General features: G+C 42.8%; 1 protein-coding gene across 1 annotated transcript in view; it reads left to right on the top strand.

The window, feature by feature from the left end:
* The window catches only part of LOC308313619 (chemokine-like protein TAFA-5), a gene marked incomplete at its 5' end in the record, with an annotated part of 159,451 nt that overhangs the window by 84,586 nt on the left and 55,937 nt on the right, over nt 1–18,928 (top strand). Inside the window, one exon of the mRNA XM_080760836.1 lies at nt 16,563–16,712. Within this exon, the coding sequence (XP_080616962.1) occupies nt 16,563–16,712 (150 nt within the window). The remainder of the gene's footprint in view (nt 1–16,562; nt 16,713–18,928) is intronic.

The raw sequence follows: 18,928 nt of genomic DNA, 5'->3' as shown, positions 1-18,928 counted from the left end.
CGCCCATTTATCCGTCCGCCTTTGTCCGCCTTCTCCTACTGCATGCCTGTCCGGACATAACGCACTATGTTGCATCCATGCAACTGTTATAATTGAGCAGAATAACGAATTACGAATAACAGTACATATCCATACTTTATACATTATGGATAATTAGTGTGGACTTATACTGTTATTCGTCTCAACTGCTTTACCGTACAGTTGCATTTGCATGAAATACCATGTTATTGCGCAACATTTCACAGTGATGCAAATTACATCACATTTTCCATTAATTTATGCCTGGTGTGTAATGCAACGCAGTCGCCTCAGGAAACAACCGGGAAGTGTTGCTAACATTGAATCGACACGTGGCTACTACTACATTGTATTGTCTATTTCTCGTTCAAAAACATTCTTGAGAGCAATGTTTAGCTGTGAATGACATTGTGTGTTTGTTATGGCTGCCATGTTGGATACGGCACAACATGAGGCAGCACAGATTGATATGAGCCAGGTGCTCTGAGCCTTTGATTAGACAGTGGTCTGTTATTCAGTTCAGCGTACATTGTTAAAAAATTATAATAATACAAATGATATTTTCAAGTGGTTTTAGAACCACTGTGATAATGCAGTGTCCACACCGCTCCCATTAGGTATAAAATAACACTTTGCATCTCCTCTGAAAGGCTAGCCTGTCCTTCAGCAGTTACAAAAGGGTGTTTTCTTTTTGTTTTTTTTACTGTATTTCTGTCTGAGAAGAGACAGTGCTTTTGAAATACATGACATTGTCAGGGCAAAAAGCCTCTTTGGATGACACAGTTGTCAGACTGAAGTGTATGGAAACATGACGCGTCAACTGAAGGTGTGTGTGTGTGTGTGTGTGTGTGTGTGTGTGTGTGTGTGTGTGCGTGTGTGTGCGTGCTCGTGTGCGTGTGCCGGACGCAGCGGGCCTGCTCCCAGCCCCTGTCCCTGCTGACAGCCAGCCCGCGTCTTTGGTAAAACCAGGCCCCAAGTTATCTCCACTGGATTTGAAGCCCACTTCTCGATCCTCTTAAGGCATGCAGTTCCCGTTAATTAATTAATTAATTAATTAATGTCCAGAAGGTGTCGCTATTTTACCTCGTGTAGTGCAGGCTGCAGAACAATTTACTTACTCAAGTCTCAATACAAGTGAACAAGGTTTTGGCCAGACTTTTACACTTGCAATTGTATTACCTAATAGTAAACATTTTCCTATACACACTGTGTTTAATCGCTAGTTTTTATTCATTATGTTGTCACATTTATTTTTATTTTTATTAATGGTAAACTACATTATGTTTCTAGGGCTTCTACTGGTTCAGTGACGAACCGCCCTCGCTGAGGTTGCAGCCAATAGCTGTCGTTTCTGGTTTAACCCATTCTGACCTGAGATCAGATTCATACGAGGTTTCCACTGGACACACACTGGGTCTGATTAACCAATTCTGACCTGAGATCAGATTCTAAAAAATGTCAGTCGTTCTTCGATTTTTCAAAAATAGCAGACCTACAAGCTCGTAGCGCGCCACTCGGTGGCGCGCTACGAGCTTGTAGATCTGCTATTTTTCAATAGGTAAAGCATAACATGATGCTAACACCAAAATGGGTGCCCGGTCAGAATGGTTTAATTTGGGGACGGGAAGTTCAAAGATGGCAGGCCAGGGAGGAGAGCTTGTACAGTACGTATACGTACAGCACAAGTACAGTACAGCACCACTCACTTCAGCCGGGTCCGATTCTTACAATCTATGGGTGAAAGACAAAGTGAAGTACACATTGTTTATCCGGAGACAAAGTCATCTGCATTGACCATGCATGCAGTTTATGACTTTGGGGGATACTTTGGGAAAGGCTCAGAGGCATTATCGCTCAGGATGCGTGTGGATTAGTGTGTGTGTGTGACAAGCTATGTCACTGAGGATTATTATTATTACAGCAGGGTCCTTGACTTCTACTGTAAAATGAGATTCAAAATGCCTTTTTTCTTTCCCTTCACACCTTCAGAGAAAAGTCAAGAGTTGTAGTTGTAGTTTCAGAAGTAATGCGTTTTACGCGGCGGCATTAAATGGGGTTGCCACTTTATTACAAAATAATTATGCTGTGTGAATTTTTATGTGGTTTATCCTCGGCAATGTTTCATGCAGCACGCAGATGGAATTCATGCGGAACTGCTGTGTGTGCTTTGCAAAAAAAGAAATGAAAAGAAAATTACGACAGCCAAATTATCATCACTTCCACATTCATTACAAATTATTATGGAATGAATAGAATTCAAAGTGATGATTTAAAAAATGTGCCCGTATGCTGTTTTGGGGATTACACATTTTTCTACCAAAATAGTTTTTTTTTTGGTCTGGTCCCACTCTTATGTAATTCTGATGCAATAGTTCATACCATACCCAGTTTGGTTTAAGGACTTCTTTCCCCCATTTTCAACATATCTTCATATCATTTGTCCTCACACATTCTCAGTACCATTTTCTTCTACTAACTCTGTGTCACAGAGGAGGGCTGTGGACAGTTCAGGAACATACCCACCTGCAGTGACATCATCGATGCGCAATAAAAGCTAAAATAAACTGCAGGCTTTATATTCCTGGAAAGTTAGCATGCTATAATGTAAACCATTGTTCTTGCATTAACAAAAAGAAGAATATTCATTTAATCTTGTTTGAAACGACGACATTTGCAGTGGTGCACTGGTGTGCAGGTTTCTGAACTGTCCACGGTCCTCCTCTAAGACTTGTCACCCTATCTTCCACAATTTAGTAACCCGCGCATTTCCACCGCGCGTAACACATGAATTTACAATTCTCAGCGCCGTGAGCCAGTTTTTTTGTGCCTGGAGGTGTGCTTATTTTAAAGAGGCGACAATGCAATTTTACCCACAGACTGCGTGTTGTGAGGCTTGGTTGTACACAAGAGACGGCAGTCGGCAGACATTTCACAGCGTGCGTAAACTTGGACACCGGTACTTGTGAATTAAGCCATTGTGATTGATTCGTGATTCAATCCACAAAAGTGTGAGTGTTAATTTACTGTGTCAGTTGTGTTTTTGTCACCAGTTACGCTAATCCTACACACTGACTTAAAATACTGTTGTGGCTCTGCATTCGCTCTTCACACCATTCGGTTTCATTAACCCCCCCCCCCCCCCCCCCACACACACACACACACACACACACACACACACACACACACACACTTGACCTCCAACTGCTCCCCAGGCGCTGAAATGAATAGCGTCCGCTGCTCCTAATAGTTGGGATGGGCAAATGCAGAGGACAAATGCAATTGCAATTGCTACTGTGGGCATTTCATTATTATATCCATGACGAATCTTCACCTAATTTCACCACTAGCATGCCGGAGGGATACTGTATGTCTGCTAGTATTCATGTGGTTAACTTAAAGATGGAGTGCCACAATTTTCTTCCACCCTAAAACATGATCAGGTATTATTATAAGAAGAACTTTTTCCAAAAAGTGTACAGTATTTGTTAAAATCATGCTTTTATGTCCCACCAGTTCATTACTTGTATGCCTGGTTTGCCTGTTGGGTGGTGATGGGTGGTGATCCACCTGAACTGAAGCCGCACCGACAGATGCAGTTGTGTGATAAAGGGGGAGGGGTTAGGGGAGGGGCTGATAGTGTGATGTCACTATATTACTGTTTATTTCATTGGCCCGTCTGACTGTCAAGGGTTCAGCCTCCAGGGAGAAATCCTGAATACAAAGTTATTACACGAGTAAGAGGCGCGAACGCGGGAAGCGAACGCACTCAGCTCCATATATGGGCACAAAAGGGGCCAGGTCTACAACAAACAAATCACTGGCCCCTTTTGTGCCCATATATGGAGCTGAGTGGACCTGGCCCCTTTTGTGCCCATATATGGAGCTGAGTGATTGCTGATGCAACACACTCCATATTTGGATAGCGGGACAGACACACAGACAGACAGACAGACAGACACACAGACATGATCTGCTAGGTCTCATAGTAAGTGCTCATTGCATTCGCAACCATTGCACATAAAAACGACCCCAGGGTGTCTAATGAAGTACTGTCACCTCATAGACACATGAAAAACTGGAAAAATACAAAGAATGTGTCACTCCATCTTTAAGGAGGTAAAATGGCCTATATGGGATTGTTGGTAAGGGAAGAGAGTGGATGAATGAATGTAGGAGTGATTCACAATGAGGATTGTATCTACTTTGAGAAAACACACATTCCAACTCAAACAATGCTGACAATAAACACGTCCCAAACTATAGACGGATGGGTCTGTCTCTAAAGTGATCATCGTTTTAAGTGTACGTGTCTGTGCGAGAGAGAGAGGGAGGCACTGGAATTGCATGAGAGAGAGAGAGGGAGAGAGAGAGAGGGGGAGAGGGGGAGAGAGGGGCAGCTCGGAACTCTCCCTTATGTTGGCCTTGAACTGAAATATATTGGGAAGGAGGGAGGGATGGATGGATGGATGGTGCCATGAATGAGGGGGGTGCGAGGCGATGGGCTCGCTAGAGATTAAACAAGCCTCAGGAGTTGGACAGTCGGCATTCAGTGGCTTCAGTGACCGTTGGATGCCTCCACGCATGCTGATGAAACGCCATCAATGGCTCCATGCACTCTCCTCCACAGCTCCAGAATCAAACCAGGCCCCGAAAACTATGGCCGCTATGCAGGGAAGAGAATCTGCAGGGCAACAGGGGGTGTATAAGGGAGTAGGGCTCGCAGAGGAGAGGTCGAAGTGGGGCTATATATACGATCTGGACAAAAAGCAAACAAACATTCTGTCTATCCGCCAAGAATTGTATTGACTTGTTTTCTGTCACCGTTCTAAAGGCTCACGATAATATTGTTTCCGTTCTGTACATCGTGTCATATACTGTATATGTGTTGCCGTTCCGAGTTCCTTGAAAGCAATAACGCAAGACAATTGGTTGTTGGTTGAACACTTTATTACAGAGATTGTTAACAGTAGAGGTATCACAGTCAACAGTTGTGCTAAAAGGATAACACAGACTGCCCCCATAGGTTTGTTTCCTTTGTGGTCCATTCAATTCATCAGTAAGACACAGCATATTATATAGGGGCAGGGGATTATACTATCAAGGTGTTCACTAAAGCTCAGTTGTATTTTAAGGTCAGCTATTCGGTGCATGTCTGCCCCAACTATTGTTCCTTTCATAGGCTAATGCTAATGCGCGGAGAATGGGAGAACGGCACTACTGAGCTAAAGTAGAAAACGACTGCGGAGACATAATCCAAAAGCAAAGTGCCGTTTCTGTCAAGTTGGAGAGAAATAGCCAAGGTCGAGCGGTGCATCGGGCTACCTTGGCTGAAATAGAATATTGAATTTGTGTGTGATTAGATGCAAAAGGTTGTTTAAGAAACAGGTTTTTACACTCAGTCACTGCCATGAAGAATTCCTTCCAAACCAGCAAAACAGACGTTTTGATCTAAACAGATGTTTTGAGATATTGGTATTTGGTATTGAGATATTGGTTAACGATTGGTTAACCACTTCCAGCATCCATATTCTGGGAGAAACAAAATAGTAAAAATAGCTGATCTACAAGCTCACAACGCATCACAAGAACATGAAGTAATTTCTGCGAATACATTTGGTGTAGACAGCGGAAAAAGTACAGTTGCAACTATACGAGAGAGAGAGAGAGAGAGAGAGAGAGAGGCGGTGGCGGCTCACTGGTAGAGTGGCTGGATGGTAACCGCAAGGTTGCTTGTTCGAACCTGTGTCCTTGAGTGAGAGAGAGAGACAGCAATATAGCGGTAACCACTGGGAGCTTTCGATTAACAGGGTGTTAAGGAGGGGAGGCTGGGGGTGGGTGATTTCTTTAGAGTAGAGTTTGCAGAGGTCGAAGGGGGGGGCGGGGGGGGACAAAAAGCCAACACACATTCTAAGGGGAAGTCCTTCATGAGGATGACAGCGGTCCATTCACCGAGAATTGTGTTGACTTGACTTGTGACTTGTTTTCCGTAACCTTACAAAGGCTCGTGTCAATAGCGTTTCCGCTCTGTCCACCCTCTGCAAGTGTGTCATGTTTGTTACCGTTCCTTGAAAGCAAGAGTGTGAGACAGAGAGAGAGAGACAGACAGACAGACGGGCAGAAAGAGAGCAGTACTGTAGCAGTACTTTTGGGTTTGAGGTAGGCGCTCTGCTGTGATTTGTGTCATTTGTCCGTCATTGTTTCCGACGGTGCGTTGGTGTGACTTGCACATTAATAACCCTAAATCTAACCGCACACGGAAGCCACGGGTCTTAACCGGCCACGTACGTATGTCAGAGTTTCTGGAACTGGCTTTATCACACTATCAGAGCTGGACGTCATGTCTGCTATGCAATTACAATACTGTTTTATTCTTATTTTTATTTTTATTTTTTCTGCCTGTAGCACTTTGAGATTTGTTTCAAATGTAAAGTGTGTTATAAATAAAATGTATTATTATTATTATTATTATTATTTGTTGCACAGGCCAGCTAGGAGTTGTGTTGAATGTAATAATCCTTCTTGTAATACATTTTTCAAGGTCTTCGACAGACGCACTGTTTGCGGCATGCCGAAGTAGCCTTGTGCTACAGCCTGGGATCAAACGAAGTATTTGCAATAGTAGTCTAGCAGACAGTCAGGGCTGACACAGAGGACAACACAGTGTGAAAATGGTGTACAAGGGCTGGATCTTTTATGATTTTAACAATTTAGGTTCCTTAATGATTCCCTCTTAATGCTCCGATTCCTTAACGGCACCCTTTAAACATTCCTATATAAGAATATATACGTTTTTGCCTTCTTTGAAAAATGTTATAAACACAAATGCAATCGTACATAAAGTATTGCATACATATTGTTGTAGTGGTTCCTTAAGTGAGGTTCTGGGAAAATCTGGGTTACTTGAGGAGGTCCCAAATAGACAAATGGAACCAATTTGTACACTCTCAGAGTTACGGTAGTTCCTTGAAATAAAATAAAAAAGAAAAAGAGAGAGTATTGTAATTGCATAGCAGCTCTGATAGTGTGATAAAGCCAGTTCCAGAAACTCTGACATACGTGGCCGGTTAAGACCCGTGGCTTCCGTGTGCGGTTAGATTAAGGGTTATTAATGTGCGAGTCAGACAATGACGGACAAATGACACTGCACAGCGGAAACACACTGCCCTCGGAGGATAACACTGGGTCACCCTGCCCTCAGAGGATAACACTGGGTCACCCTGCCCTCGGAGGATAACACTGGGTCACCCTGCCCTCAGAGGATAACACTGGGTCACCCTGCCCTCAGAGGATAACACTGGGTCACCCTGCCCTCAGAGGATAACACTGGGTCACCCTGCCCTCAGAGGATAACACTGGGTCACCCTGCCCTCAGAGGATAACACTGGGTCACACTGCCCTCGGGTGTTTTCACTATTTAGTTTGGGTTGCCCAAAAAACGTCCCTGTCTACCAAAGCAAACAGTGAAAACCAGAATACAGCAAGAGGGCAGGGTGTTTCTGCAGGTAAACACCCCCACACTACTCCAGTCGCTGATAACTATGCTGATTTATAGGGAAACGATTTGCTTTATGTAAACACAGGGCAAAGTTGTATACCATGCCTTTAATGTGCACCTACTGGGTACATTAAACACGTTTACTCTCCAAACTAAACCCAAATGTGTTGACGAGTCACTCCTCAAGTAGCAAACGGGGCCTGTCATGTTCACCATTTACCTTGGTGTGACAATGAGATTTGTCACACCAAGAGAAATCAATGTATTTCGCTGTGTGATTATGATTATGATGATGATGATGATGATAGAGTAAAAGCTTAGGTTGAGAGCTGCACTTAAGATCAGCGGGCTGGGTAGGCGGAACAAAATGGAGCTCGCTTGTGAAAAGGCACGCAACCCCGCAGGTGACACAGGGATTTGCAGACATAAATGCAGACAGGATAAATTATATGCCATGGACCTTAGCTCCACTTATGGCATTTATAGCATTTAGTCTGGGTCATTCTGGTGACTTTCTGGTTTATTCGATGCAGAGGTATATTAAAAAGCACCTAGTGATGATGAATACCTGCTGTGCTTTTAGTCTTGAATTATATATTTTTCAGATAATTTGAAAACTCTAAAGGTCACAATGTGTGAGCGTGTAAATCGCTAATTTTGGTGAAGATATTTGGGGCCCTATCTTGCATGCAGCCTTTCTCCTCATGCTGCGTTCACACGAGGCAGATCCAAACAATTTACAATTTAGGCAATTAGCAGACGCTAAAAATCCTTTTAATTTGAATAATTCAAATACCTTTTCACACCCCCTCCAAGAATCCCCCAAAAATGATATCAGGAGAGGGGTTAAAGAACCTTTTAAATACAGACACAAGGGAGCACAGGGAAGCATGGGGAAATCTTTAGTGCTGTCCTTCCACTAAAGGTGAATGCAATGCCTCAGGCATGTAAATATTCTCATACACATGCTAAAAAAATTAAACAAAATATCCCTTTCCTTTTAACAAAACAAACAATATCCTCTGATAAACAAGTGGCAAGACCTCAGTCATAAGGTGCTTTATTTTAGCTGTCATTTTCTCCTTTTCTTTGCCTTCAAACATGGTGTCCATCACTTCAGTCATACATTATTTTATTATTTCAGCATCAGAGAATGGCTTCTTGTGCTTATACCCACTTGTGCTTTTTGTTGTTGTGTCATACATGTAACAATCTTCCTGCTTGAATCTTGATATTACTTTTTCAACTTCTTTATTTTTTAGTTCTTAGCTCTGAATTAGGAGGAAAGTTCCGTTCAAAAGAGCTGTGCTCTGTCACATAATGGCGTTTAACATTTTGACTCTTCACCAGAGCTACTGTCTTTAGGCATATTAGACACATTGGTTTGGTGCTCGACAGAGGTAGAATGAAAGCATATTTGTCAGTCCATTCTTCATTGAATCGCCGATTTTCACTGTCCACCTTTCTCTTACTAGCACATTTAGAACAGGCCATGGTCTTTCATTCAACATGTAGTCGTATTCTACTGTTAAACAGCTGCCGAAGTGCCGTTACAAGGGAACAAAACTGCTTCACTTAAATCGAAACGAAAACTCCGCGAGTGGTAGTTGTGTGTGACAGTGTCCTGCACTGAAGCCGTGATCACACAGTCGCGTTGCGCATCGCCGCGCATGTGTGACTCCGACCACAGCTAGTAACAGCCAATCAGCGCATCGTTCTCGCTGACATGCCCGGCTCAGCCATTACACACACTCACACACATTCAGTTGCGCTGCTCTGCAAATGAATGCATCTATTAATGCATGCAAAGGATACAACGGATAATTTTAACAAGGGGTCGCGGTAACTCGCAGATTATAGTCCACACATATACTGGGGGGAAAAAATTTAAACAATTTATTTTTTATTTTATTATTTATTTTATTGTTTTTTTATAATTTGCCTAGTGTCCGCAGAGAGGTGGACCGCGGTCCGCCAGTTGAGGACCACTGATCTATAGGCTTCAACTTCAGATACAAAGATAATAGAAAATGACAAAACAAGTTTACGCATAAGGGGTAATATTGTCCCTGTTGGTGTTCATGGAAACAAGTTGTCCAGTTGTAACTCAAGTCAGTTTCGGACTTTATGTGTAGTGGCTAGCAAACAATTTTCCACTCGGCTAGGCAGGGCATAGGGAAACCGTCTTTGACGCGTTAAAGTAAACGATTGAATGTCCAAACTGAAGAAAACTGCTGTTTGGGCGAGGTTCCCATTTATTATGTCAACAACAGGAAACAGCATAGTTTATAAATGCATGTAAAATAACGGTAGAAAACGTATATTCTCCCCTTTCGTGTGCCCTTGCCATGCCATTCCTCCTGTGGCTTCCTTCACCTGTGATTCTTATCACTGCCTGGCACCTGCCGATTATCGCAGCACCCCTCCCCCAAGGTGGACCAGCCCACAACGGGCTCCAGACACTTGGGCAGTATTGGCTCCTGCACTATATATGCTTGTGTATTTTCTGTTTCATACGGACAGCAATACGGATTATGGGGTTTAAGTGTTTATTAGTATAGTGGTTATGCGTGGCTACCTCTGGGAGAGTGACCCTGTGCATAGATTTGTTGTTGAATGAAAAAGAAGCGTTGTCCGCACACGGATGAATAAGAAGGGTTGTCCGCACACTGTGTATCAGCTCCCAGGAAACTGTATTAGGTTACCTAATGTTGTAAACTCTAAGTACTGGACCCTCGTCTGGTTTGACAGACAGGTAGTGTGTGCCGGCTGGGTGGTGTGTGACAATCCGGTTGATGTATACCTTTGGTACGGCGACAGCGGCGGCGGGCCCGGGAGAACAATAACGCGACACGAGACAGTATCACGCTAAAGGTTCACAAAGTTTATTACACACAACAGGAACATATATAGAGCTGGATCCCAACTGACGTGACCACAAGATATCAGACATAATAACCGCTAACTGCCGCAAATCTGACCTTGCTGTCTGAGATGTCTCTCGTAGCCTAACTATAAACTATGCTACAGTTCAGGCAGTACCACAATACATATCAAGTACACTGTGATCTCACGTACAAGTACACAGCCATGGGCGATCAGATTATAACACCTAATAAAGGACAAACCCTTCTTTTTCATTGTACGTATATATTTTATTCAGCACCTGTAGAATTTCCTGAGATGTGCGTGCTTCCTTTTGGATCCTATCTCAAGATTTGCTGTTGACCCTTCGGACCAACTGATGATATTGTGCCATGTCTGTGTTTGTGGTTCCGGGATGAAATAGTGAATACAACTAATATAATAACCAAAAATAGCCGATCCACAAGATCACAACGTGTGAAATTTTCCGTGACATGACACATTTCTGGTCAAGTATAAATAACGTTTATTGATTCATTGTTAAATCGATTAGTTGATATAAAAAAATATTAAACACACAATTATTCAGTTCCATCAGAAAAAAAAACGTATGGATAATGGATGGTCGCTTAGAAAATAAATCCATAGTGGCAGCCTCTATGACGTTGTGGATCCTTCGCTTTGTAGCATGCCCAACACATAAATCCAACTGAACACAGAGACTGACCCGAGCACCAGAGATTGCATGAAAAAAAAAAGAAAAAGTGAAGATGTCAATAATCATATCGATCTCGCCGTATACCGGCGGCCCAAACCCCTAATCCGTCTCCATTCCGGGGATTTTGATGGAACATTTTTTTGGCCCCCAACAATCCCCCGTCTTCACACATATCTTCATCTAGCCGTCATTAACGTGACATCTCAATTTTATGAGCCTATAATGTATATTTATAGCCCCTGTCTTAGTCGGGGCGCCTTCCGCTCTTCCTCCCCCTCCTGAAGGCAGAGTGGGGTGAAAAAAAAAATGCTAGGAGGTTTGGTGAGAACTAACTTGCTAACATTCATGCCTGGCTTAGCATGAATGATGGTGATCTCATCCAGCTTTCTCAGGAGGGTGGTGCGACCGTCCGTCTACGTGTGAGGAGTGTCATTTCTTTTGTGTGTTTTTATTTGGGGGTGAGGCACAGAAAGATCACCACCTGCCTCATACGTTATCTCGCTGTGCAGAGCAGTGCTTGGTAACCTTGAGTCGGAATACTTTTGAAAAGTTGAATGGAAGTGTAATATTTATAGACAAAAGGTATCTTTCCTCCAAGTTGTACTGCTTGTCAAAGTGTTTTTTGCAGACTTGAAAAGAAAAGAGTCCAAGGCACTCCGTCTTTGGTGGAGAATTAAATCATTTATTTGATGATGAGCAAGGCAAATAAATAACAGGACCTACGCGTTTCGACCAAAAGGTCTTCGTCAGGGTCTATCTATCTGAATAGAAACGCGTAGGTCCTGTTATTTATTTGCCTTGCTCATCATCAAATAAACTGTTTAATTTTTCACCAAAGACGGAGTGCCTTGGACTCTTTTCTTTTCAAGTCTGCAATTTAGTCTGCACTTTGACAAGCAGTACAACTTGGAGGAAGGATACCTTTTGTCTATATGGTTTTACCTGTATCATCAAAGGGCACCCATCTAAGAGCCACTAACAGATCCCTGCAGCGCTTTCATTCCTCTATTCATTATGTTTGCATCATTGGAGTGTGTTCAACTAGAGCCAAAACTGGCTCTTCAGAGTGATACCGCAGAAGAACCGTAATGCAGAATGAACCGTTCAGATTGAGGTTCTTTTAACCCATTTAGGCCTGACCTCAACATTATAAAGAATTCTTCTAAATCCTCCAGTTTTCTGAAATAAATATTTTCACAATTAAAAAAAAATAGCAGACCTACAAGCTATGAGCTTGTAGATATGCTATTTTTCAATAGCTAAATTATAACATAATGTTTAAAACACCAAAAGGGGTTCCCGCCCAAAACTGAGTTTAACCTACTACTGTACAACTCAGCATTTCATCGTGAGATTGTATGCTCCCCCCCCCCCCCCGACCCCACCTGCCATTTTTGGTAAACACATTTTCCCCAAAATCCATTTCCCCTCCATTTTACCCCATTACTCACACTAACCTCTGTATGCATGAACCAACCTGGATGTACACTCGCCGCAAAGATATCAAAAACATCACACACATCACACGCACATGCACACGCACGCTGTATGTACTGTATATCACATGGCTTTGTTACCTTTGATAATGCTCCATTCCATATGCTAACTATTTGCTCAGCATCAAGGTAAAGTCTCTCATGGTGTTTGATGTTAAACATTTGGATATACATAGATGACTGGCCCCCAGCCCATTCTAACGGCACCGTTGAAGCCTTCCACCGCTCCGTGCAGGGGGAGGATGGTGTGCCCTTCTACATCCGTCATTAAGAAATGAACACAGCGGCGCGCGCTATACCCCCGTTGTGTCTCGCTCCTCCATCAAAAATGTTCAAACGCCATTTGATCTGCGAGAGCAGCACAGCTGGGAGTCCATGTTATACTGCTGCCGCAATAGAGACTAGACAAATATGAGCATTCCAGCGCGCATGCACTTCCACACACACACACACACACACGCATGCACGCACACGCGCACACACATGCATAATAATGACAGACACCCGCACTATACAGCGACAAATACAAATCAAATCGCACAAATCACGTGCATAGAGTCAATATTTCCTAGAGATTATGCAAATGATAGGAGATACTGTACGTTGGGCCATCGATTTCTCATGTTGTGTTTATTGATTTCGCATTACAGCTGTGATTTCCCCCCCCCCCCCCCCCTTCTTTTTTTTCTTTCGGGAGGAAACAATTGTATTATATAACTGTGAAAGAACTATAGCTAGACTGCATATTTTACTGCAGGGATGCATCATTCTACGATACCAGACAACATGCACATGGTGGACAGTATAACAACATGTAGTTGAGTACTAAGTATTGATTGATTGTTGTTTAGTCAGAAATGTAAACAGCATGTTGGAACAGTAATTAATAGTACTTAAACACAGTCCCAGGACTGTGGTCCTATGTATTCAATTCATCGACAGTATTAAAGAAATATATAATAACAATGCCTGTCATCAACTTAATGTAAAGAGGAGAACATGGATAAACGGCGGCAGTAAATGACACGTCCGTTCTATGAGGATTTACATTTACCTCCCCTTGTGGTTGATTTTTTTTTTAGTACCAGTACATTACTTTGGATTTCCCTAGTGGGATCATTAAAGATCTCATCTCAGTGGGGTTTGGTTAAAGGAGAAATCCACACCAAAAACCGTACCCTGAATGAACCTATAATCCTGTCCCAACATACATGTTGGCCTTGAATTGTTTCATAGATGCCCCCTAGCTGTTCTCAATGTCCCCCACTAGTGCTCTGAAGATTTAGCTAGGGCGCCCGAGCCGGCTACCTTCGGGGTCGCCACAGTGGCCAAATCCATATGGCCACCATTAACAACCTACATATATAAGGCACCATTTTCTAAATGTCATTAGTAGCAAGTAGCATGTGACGTAGCAGTTTTCATGATTCTGATTTAATCCATCCAAGCATTAGTTTTGCATGAAAAACACTCCTTGGGCTATAAACGGCCAGAGCTGTCATCACAAAATGTGTGATGACAGCTATGACCTCATCACATTTAATGTGATGAGGGCAGCACATTTGGGCAAGTGGCTATGGCCAAATTTCTGTGTGGGTGTGGGTGTGTGTGTGTGTGTGTGTGTGTGTGTACGCTGCTGGGATTGGGATGCGTTTCATCCAAATCGCCATGGCGTGACTGTAGAATAGCCTTGAGCGAGCGAGGTGAAATGCAAAGCAAGCTACAAATCAAAGAGAGCAATGTGGGACAGTTTTGTCGTGATTGTCGACAGTTCTGGTAAGAAGAATGTCGGTGCTGCTAAATGCACTAATATATTACGCAACCCTCCGCTCCGCTGTGTGCTCACAGACGAGCAGTCTCATCTCATGGTGAAGATGAGCATAATATAGCAGAGGACACACTATGGGTCCAAATGGTTCGTATCGGATCAGAGCCTTTTTGGTCGGACCGGGTCCAAACCATGCAATCCTTGGACCGGATCCAATCCTCCTCTGGGCCGTTTCTGGGCGGGCGTGGCAAATTAGAATGTTTCTCTGGCTCCGTTCGGTTTGGTTCGAATATCACCGGTCCGGGTCCCATTTTATGGACCCGTTCTACACTCTGGGCTCCATCTTGCGCCACCCCTTACCCCTTATCCCTAAACTTATTTGCCATTTTTTTACTATTTTAAAATATTTAAAAATAGTTCAACTAGCCAATCTACATCGACACGTTGTTAGCTTGTAGATCGTACTGCTTGTATTTCTACTATTTTAAAATAGTAAAAAATGGCAAATAAGTTTAGGGATAAGGGGTAAGATATAGGGCTCTATCCCCAGAACACGTTCCAATTTGTTCGTATATAGACGCTGGAACCCACAACCTTTTGCGATGGTGGGCATGCACTCTAACCGCTACTCCCTGCTTGATGACTGTTTTGTTTCGTCTAGTGGAATTTTCCAATTATTATAATAACCCGCACATCGGAGTCGGTGTGCCTCGCAGGCTACAGAAGGTGTGTGCATAATGATTTCCAAATTAAATAAACGTATCCGTTTCCGGAAATATGGATTGCAGTGTGAGAAAACGAGGTGTGAAGAATACAGGGCCGGAGGAGACTCACCGCTGCTTGTTGTAATCTCTCTGGTGACAGAGCACCATTACTTTAGATGTGTCTCTGCCGTAAATGTAATTAACTCTCCTTGATCCCCCACACTTTGACTCAGGGCCAGATTAAATCACTGTGTGTGTGTGTGTGTGTGTGTGTGTGTGTGTGTGTGCGCGTGCGCGTGTGCGTGGGCGTCTGTGTCGCTCACAAATTACACATGGGCATGTAGCCTATGTACGTGGTCCACGCCCTTATTTTGTGTCTATGCGTGTTGGTCATAAATTACACACGTGTGTGTGTGTGTGCAGTGGTCACAAATCACAGCTCCCCGCAGACATGGCCTTGGCTCTGCTCGCCACTCATTGGTTAATCTGCAATCAGACGGACAGTTCAATATGGAGATACAAGGTTTCGACCTGACCGTGCAATTACACTTTAGGCATTTAGCAGACGCACTTAATCCAGAGTGATTTATAGTAAGCAAGATCAAAACATGGTAATACATCAAATGTCATCAAGAATCATACGTAAGCTAAGCACCTAACAGTGGAATATCTTCAGTGGAACAAACAAAACAATGCATTGTGATGCATTCATTTCTGAGTTGCAGAACTGCTATGTTGAAAATATTAATTGTGACATGGGATATTCTGTATAATGAGCACTTTCTACTTTTGGTACTTTAAGTACATTTTTATGTCAATACTTTTAATAATAATAATAATAAACTTTATTTATAGAGCACTTTTCATGACACGAGTGCAGCGCAAAGTGCTTCACAAGACAAATAAATTACAAAGTATATAAAACAAAAAAATATCAAAGAACATAACAATCAAGGCACAATAATCAAAGTACAAAAAACAGCAAACAACATCAAAAAGGCATAAAAAGACAATGAAATAGGTAAAACAGTGAGTCAACATTTTGGAATTCTGGACGTACATTTTGTACATTTTGGAATTCTGGACATTTGCTTCTTAACCCATTCTGACCGGGCACCCATTTTGGTGTTTAGCATCATGTTATGCTTTACCTATTGAAAAATAGCAGATCTACAAGCTCATATCGCGCCACCGAGTGGCGCGCTATGAGCTTGTAGGTCTGCTATTTTTGAAAAATTCGAAGAACGACTGACATTTTTAGAATCTGATCTCAGGTCAGAATGGGTTCATCAGACCAGTGTGTGTCCAGTGGAAACCTCGTATGAATCTGATCTCAGGTCAGAATGGGTTAACAGAGCATTTCCACACTGCAGTATTGATGCAGTATAAACATGCGAGTACGTTTTTTTCCACCCACTGGCCCTCTTCCTATACCTCTTGTGTCCCCGTCTGACATCACTTCCTCTTCCTCTTCTCCCCTCTCATGGCGCCATGGCAGGTCAGCTGGCAGCGGGGACGTGTGAGATCGTCACTCTGGACCGCGACAGCAGTCAGCCGAGGCGGACCATCGCGCGGCAGACGGCGAGGTGCGCCTGCAAGAAGGGACAGATTGCCGGCACCACAAGAGCCAGACCAGCCTGTGTAGACGGTAAGATGCCAATACGACGTTCTCTCACGCACCCTTCTTCTCTAATCTTCCTGATGGCACTTCAGAGCCATGGGTGAGAGACCAAACAACGTGTGAGTATAGTGAGAGTGAGCAAGCAAGCAAGCTAGAGGAAGGGAAACGTGAATGAAAACGATAGGTCATAAGGATTGTCTTTTGGATTTGGGATGGGGGATTGTTGGGAGCTTGAACCATGTTCTAACTTATGCCTGATACGTTCAATCATAGTATTGCATACAGTACATATTATTTTAGTGGTTCTCAAAGTGAGGTCCAGGACCAGGTGCCCTCTGTCTGGGTTACTTCCAAATGGACTCTTAAGGTCCCCTGCACACAGAGCGCGTTTTTTTCGGAAAGTGTGCAACCACCTTTACAGTCCTGTAACTCTGAGAGTCATGGTGGTCCTTGAAATGATAGCATTTGAGAACCGCCGGTGTTGTAATTGTATATGGGCAGATGTGAAGTCCACACACACCAGCTCTGGCAGTGTGTGATGAAACGGATCCGGAAAGTGTTTCAAATGGAACCGATTCCCGATTATATCCATCTGATCTGAGGGTTCTGCTCCCTAACGGGTGTAAAATGGAGAACGGTCTAAAACGAAAGAGCTTGAAAGTCGGATTCATACTTTGGTTTGCACGCCGGTGTCGCGTGCCACAAATGAGCAGATCTTGATGCAGATCACACTGCATCATGCTGGCCACGTGTCGTGAGCTTGTACTGTAGATCGTCTCTTTTCGGGCAGAATCGAGCCCTTCAGTTGCACATGGCACGCTGCAGTTATAGTAAGCATGCTGGGAAGCAAATGTTAACACAGTCCACATACATGAATTATGTATCTGGTTCTCTCTCAGAGGAGGAAGAAGCACTCTGGTTATTTACTTAGTGAAAGTAGCAATACCACAATTGGCATCAAAATATACTTTTTTCAAAAGTAAATTAAACCATTACACAGAATATCCCATTTCACAAGATTTGAAAATGTAATAATAAAATCATTTGAAAATAGCAGAAATACAATCTGTAGATAAGATATATTAAGTTGTTAAAGGGACACAAAGGAAGGTAGTGAGACCAGTGTCCATGACATCAGAGACAACAGGCTCACTGCTACAATCTAAAATATCTAAAACCACATATTACACACATAAATACCCCCAGGAAAGTGATCTAAAGCTTCAAAACGTCATTAACATATATTTTTTTGCAAAAAGGGTGAAGTGTCCCTTTAATGTACAGTATGTTTTGTTTTAATAATCTACATCTCTTCAAAGCAATTATTAACTAAAACTGTCAAATAACTGCAGCACGGTAAAAGTAGCCTAGGCAGCCTACAATATTTGCTTCTTAGATGTAGTGAAGTTGACGTAAAAGTGGAAATACTCTAGTAAAGTAAACATCCAACAATATTGTTCTAAGCTACAGTGCTTAACCCATTTCGGGCAGGAAGTCCTTTTGGTGTTTCAAGCATTATGTTATACTTTAGCTATTGAAAAATAGCAGATCTACTCTACTTGTAGGTCTGCTATCTTTGAAAAATCGTGAAAATGTGGCGCAAATCTTTGAATATATATTCTTTCAGAGCGAACGTTTGTAACAAAAAAAAAAAGCTTCTGGGGAGGAAGACCTTTTTTTAATTTCGATGTCATGTCTAAATGGGTTAAATACAATAACTTTGTTACTTTCCACATCTGGTTTCTGGGAGTGAGTTGACTCACAACTCTCATAAAGAGTTGTGAGTTCCAGGGCATCATCTGGTGTTTGAGACGACAGCAGTTGCCTGGCATTTCATCACCTGCGTTCCTCCCCTGTTTCGGGATGCCAACCGGGAACAATGGCAAACAGCTGGTAGAAACATCATCATCATCATCATCATTCTCAGTGGGATACAATGTACTGACTGACCATCAATTTGTATGCATTTGTTTCATATTGTTGTAGTTGGGGGCAGAATAACCTCATACTGTATGTCCATAATTCAACTCTGTATGCTTCTTTCTTGTTTGTTCCCGTAAAATGAAGGTCCTACTTCGTCATATTACAGTGTCACACGGAGGTAGCAGAAATGTGCCGATCTACAAGTTCACAAAGCCTGTGTTTACCTCTTGTTTTTGCTCTTTTTGAAAAAGAGTGAAAGTGAAAGTGGTTTCATTTTGCCTGTGGGTATAGTATAAAATATTGAACCAAAGACAAGTAGC

The sequence above is a fragment of the Protomyctophum bolini genome (genome assembly GCF_963924005.1).
Source record: "Protomyctophum bolini genome assembly, chromosome: 4".
Lineage (NCBI taxonomy): Eukaryota > Metazoa > Chordata > Actinopteri > Myctophiformes > Myctophidae > Protomyctophum > Protomyctophum bolini.
Note: the sequence above shows the minus strand (reverse complement) of the source record. Positions and strands in the feature narration are given on the sequence as shown.